This window comes from Asterias rubens, chromosome 22, assembly GCF_902459465.1.
Source record: "Asterias rubens chromosome 22, eAstRub1.3, whole genome shotgun sequence".
In the NCBI taxonomy this organism is placed as follows: Eukaryota; Metazoa; Echinodermata; class Asteroidea; order Forcipulatida; family Asteriidae; genus Asterias; species Asterias rubens.
The window spans coordinates 10,531,580-10,535,955 of record NC_047083.1 but is presented as its reverse complement, the minus strand read 5'-3'; the positions used below and the strand labels follow the sequence as shown (position 1 = coordinate 10,535,955).

Sequence of the window (4,376 nt, the reverse complement as noted above, 5' to 3'; positions counted from 1 at the left end):
TCGGCCAGAACTTTCGCACACGAGAGAGGACGTACCCAGCAGCGACCCCTGTGATCGGGGGCCCACCCGGTTGATGCCGCCGGGCGACGCACCTTCCCGAAGTTTGCGTAAAAACCACCGATTTGGGGCGTTGTAGCATTTCCAATTACATCTGGCTCTTGGCGACGGGGGTCCGCGATTCGCCCCTCCCGGCCGAACGCCTGGTCCGATTCGGCCAGAACTTTCGCACACGAGAGAGGACGTACCCAGCAGCGATCCCTGCCATCGGGGGCCCACCCGGTTGATGCCGCCGGGCGACGCACCTTCCCGAAGTTTGCGTAAAATACACCGTGAAGAGACGAGCTCTGGCCCTCGGCACGGTGCGGTTCGAGATGGCGCACCCATGTAGGCCAAGGACATGAGAAAAAAAAAATATCGAAAAAAAAATTGGACCATGTAGGCCAAGGACATGAGAAAAAAAAAATATCGAAAAAAAAAATTTGGACTCTGAAAAAAATTTGGACCATGTAGGCCAAGGACATGAGAAAAAAAAAATATCGAAAAAAAAAATTTGGACTCTGAAAAAAATTTGGACTCTGAAAAAAGTTTGGACTTGGCAAATTTTTTCAGAGGGTAGCCCAGAAAACGGACAAAAAAAAGACCGACGAGATGGAGTTCGGAGGCGCCAAGTCCTCAAGAGCTACGGTAGGCTTTTGGCGGCGCCCGCTAAACTCCGAGAACGGGTCGAGTTCAGAGCAAATCGGCTCGTGGGTCTCAACACCCACGGGGTGTTGGTGACCGAACCGAGAGACCCTTTTTTGGCCCAAAGTCCGGCGGATGGGGGGGGGGTAAGTGGGTGCCACCAGTCCTCAACCTGCCGGCGCTACTATAGGGGGGTGGTGTCTCTCGAGTTTTTGGACTTAGAAATTTTTCGAGGCCAAAAATTTTTTATCCCGTAATCACCTTCCCCTCGGCGTCTGCGGCCTGTTCGGCCGTCCTAGACGTCCCCACCCCCGGCATCGAGAGAGCCGGGGCCCGATCCCCATCGGGTTCTGTGGGAAACCTGGCTACCGCCTCACGAGGAAGGGACTTGGAGGGCCGATCGCGCCGTTTCACGGCGGTGTGAATCTCCGGTCTTTCTGTGCCTTTCTCGGTGAAAATAACCACCGGGCGGGACGAAATTCACGCCGTGACAGACGGCTGGAAATCGGCAAAACGCGCTCCCGGAGAAAATCGGCCTCCTTCTCCGGACTTGGCCGAAAAACCAGCCCAGAAAACGGACAAAAATCCGAGTTCTCCGAGCTTCTGAAAAACGGCTCGAGTTCGGAGGCAAAAGTCCTCAAGAGATACGGTAGGCTTTTGGCGGCGCCCGCTGCGTTCCGAGAACGGGTCGAGTTCAGAGCAAATCGGCTCGTGGGTCTCCACACCCACGAGGGTGTTGGTGACCGAACCGAGAGACCCTTTTTTGGCCCAAAGTCCGGCGGATGGGGAGGGGTAAGTGGGTGCCACCAGTCCTCAACCTGCCGGCGCTACTATAGGGGGGTGGTGTCTCTCGAGTTTTTGGACTTAGAAATTTTTCGAGGCCAAAAATTTTTTATCCCGTAATCACCTTCCCCTCGGCGTCTGCGGCCTGTTCGGCCGTCCTAGACGTCCCCACCCCCGGCATCGAGAGAGCCGGGGCCCGATCCCCATCGGGTTCTGTGGGAAACCTGGCTACCGCCTCACGAGGAAGGGACTTGGAGGGCCGATCGCGCCGTTTCACGGCGGTGTGAATCTCCGGTCTTCCTGGGCCTTTCTCGGTGAAAATAACCACCGGGCGGGACGAAATTCACGCCGTGACAGACGGCTGGAAATCGGCAAAACGCGCTCCCGGAGAAAATCGGCCTCCTTCTCCGGACTTGGCCGAAAAACCAGCCCAGAAACCGGACAAAAATCCGAGTTCTCCGAGCTTCTGAAAAACGGCTCGAGTTCGGAGGCAAAAGTCCTCAAGAGATACGGTAGGCTTTTGGCGGCGCCCGCTGCGTTCCGAGAACGGGTCGAGTTCAGAGCAAATCGGCTCGTGGGTCTCCACACCCACGAGGGTGTTGGTGACCGAACCGAGAGACCCTTTTTTGGCCCAAAGTCCGGCGGATGGGGAGGGGTAAGTGGGTGCCACCAGTCCTCAACCTGCCGGCGCTACTATAGGGGGGTGGTGTCTCTCGAGTTTTTGGACTTAGAAATTTTTCGAGGCCAAAAATTTTTTATCCCGTAATCACCTTCCCCTCGGCGTCTGCGGCCTGTTCGGCCGTCCTAGACGTCCCCACCCCCGGCATCGAGAGAGCCGGGGCCCGATCCCCATCGGGTTCTGTGGGAAACCTGGCTACCGCCTCACGAGGAAGGGACTTGGAGGGCCGATCGCGCCGTTTCACGGCGGTGTGAATCTCCGGTCTTTCTGGGCCTTTCTCGGTGAAAATAACCACCGGGCGGGACGAAATTCACGCCGTGACAGACGGCTGGAAATCGGCAAAACGCGCTCCCGGAGAAAATCGGCCTCCTTCTCCGACTTGGCCGGAAAAACAGCCCAGAAAACGGACAAAAATCCGAGTTCCCCGAGCTTCTGAAAAACGGCTCGAGTTCGGAGGCAAAAAGTCCTCAAGAGATACGGTAGGCTGACAGCGGCGCCCGCTGCGTTCCGAGAACGGGTCTAGTTCAGAGCAGAGGCGTTTGTGGGTCTCCAGACCCACGAGGGGGTTGGTGACCGAACCGAGAGACCCTTTTTTGGCCCAAAGTCCGGCGGATGGGGAGGGGTAAGTGGGTGCCACCAGTCCTCAACCTGCCGGCGCTACTATAGGGGGGTGGAAACAAAATCTGGGATCGGCCAAATGAAAAGTTGCCAAATCAGTGTAAAAGCAATGGGAGCGTGGCGGGACGAGCGATTTAGTGGGCGTCCTGGAGCCGGCAGCCTACCCCCCCGACGTCCCGCCCGTGGCAGTAGGAAGCGGGCCCGGCTCTGCCGGGTTGCACGGGCGGGTAAACGCTTCCGACGGCAGTGCCTGCCAGCCAGGCACGCTGCTCCGTCAAGGGAACCGGAGCTTGGGTCGGACCCCCGAACCCACCGGGTAGATCGAGGGGCCAGCGGGGCCTCGGTGGCTAGTGAACGGCGGTGCTGCCAACCGGGCACGCCGACAAATCGTCCCGCCCGTGGCAGTAGAAAGCGGGCCCGGCTCTGCCGGGTTGCACGGGCGGGTAAACGCTTCCGACGGCAGTGCCTGCCAGCCAGGCACGCTGCTCCGAAAAGGGAACCGGAGCTGTGCGTGGAACCCCACAACCCACCGGGTAGATCGAGGGGCCCGCGGGGCCTCGGTGGCTCAATAACGGCGGTGCTGCCAACCGGGCACGCCGACAATTCGCCCCGTCCGTGGCAGTATGAAGCGGGCCCGGCTCTGTCGGGTTGCACGGGCGGGTAAACGCTTCCGACGGCAGTGCCTGTCGGCCAGGCACGCTGCTCCGAAAAGGGAACCGGAGCTGGGCATGGAACCCCCAACCCACCGGGTAGATCGAGGGGCCCGCGGGGCCTCGGTGGCTAGTGAACGGCGGTGCTGCCAACCGGGCACGCCGACAAATCGTCCCGCCCGTGGCAGTAGGAAGCGGGCCCGGCTCTGCCGGGTTGCACGGGCGGGTAAACGCTTCCGACGGCAGTGCCTGCCAGCCAGGCACGCTGCTCCGTCAAGGGAACCGGAGATTGGTCTGTGTACCCACACCCCTCTGGGTAAATCGATGGGCCCCACGGGTCCTCGGTGGCTGATGAACGGCGGTGCTGCCAACCGGGCACGCCGACAATCCGTCCCGCCCGTGGCAGTAGGAAGCCGGCCCGGCTCTGTCGGGTTGCACGGGCGGGTTAAGGCTTCCGACGGCACTTGGCCTTTCTCGGTGAAAATGACCACCGGGCGGGACGAAATTCACGCCGTGGCAGACGGCTGGAAATCGGCAAAACGCGCTCCCGGAGAAAATCGGCCTCCTTCTCCGGACTAAGTCCGAAAAAAAGCCCAGAAGACGGACAAAAATCCGAGTTCCCCGAGCTTCTGAAAAACGGCTCGAGTTCGGAGGCAAAAAGTCCTCAAGAGATACGGTAGGCTGACAGCGGCGCCCGCTGCGTTCCGAGAACGGGTCTAGTTCAGAGCAGAGGCGTTTGTGGGTCTCCAGACCCACGAGGGGGTTGGTGACCGAACCGAGAGACCCTTTTTTGGCCCAAAGTCCGGCGGATGGGGAGGGGTAAGTGGGTGCCACCAGTCCTCAACCTGCCGGCGCTACTATAGGGGGGTGGAAACAAAATCTGGGATCGGCCAAATGAAAAGCTGCCAAATCAGTGTAAAAGCAATGGGAGCGTGGCGGGACGAGCGATTTAGTGGGCGTCCTGG

General features: G+C 59.8%; 1 protein-coding gene across 1 annotated transcript in view; it reads right to left on the bottom strand.

Moving 5' to 3' along the window:
• Window positions 1–2,307: 2,307 nt before the first annotated feature.
• The window catches only part of LOC117305464 (collagen alpha-2(I) chain-like), a 4,017-nt gene continuing 1,948 nt past the window's right edge, over window positions 2,308–4,376 (bottom strand). The window contains exon 3 of the mRNA XM_033790333.1: window positions 2,308–3,624. Coding sequence (XP_033646224.1) covers window positions 3,327–3,624 — 298 coding nt within the window. The 3' untranslated portion in view covers window positions 2,308–3,326. The remainder of the gene's footprint in view (window positions 3,625–4,376) is intronic.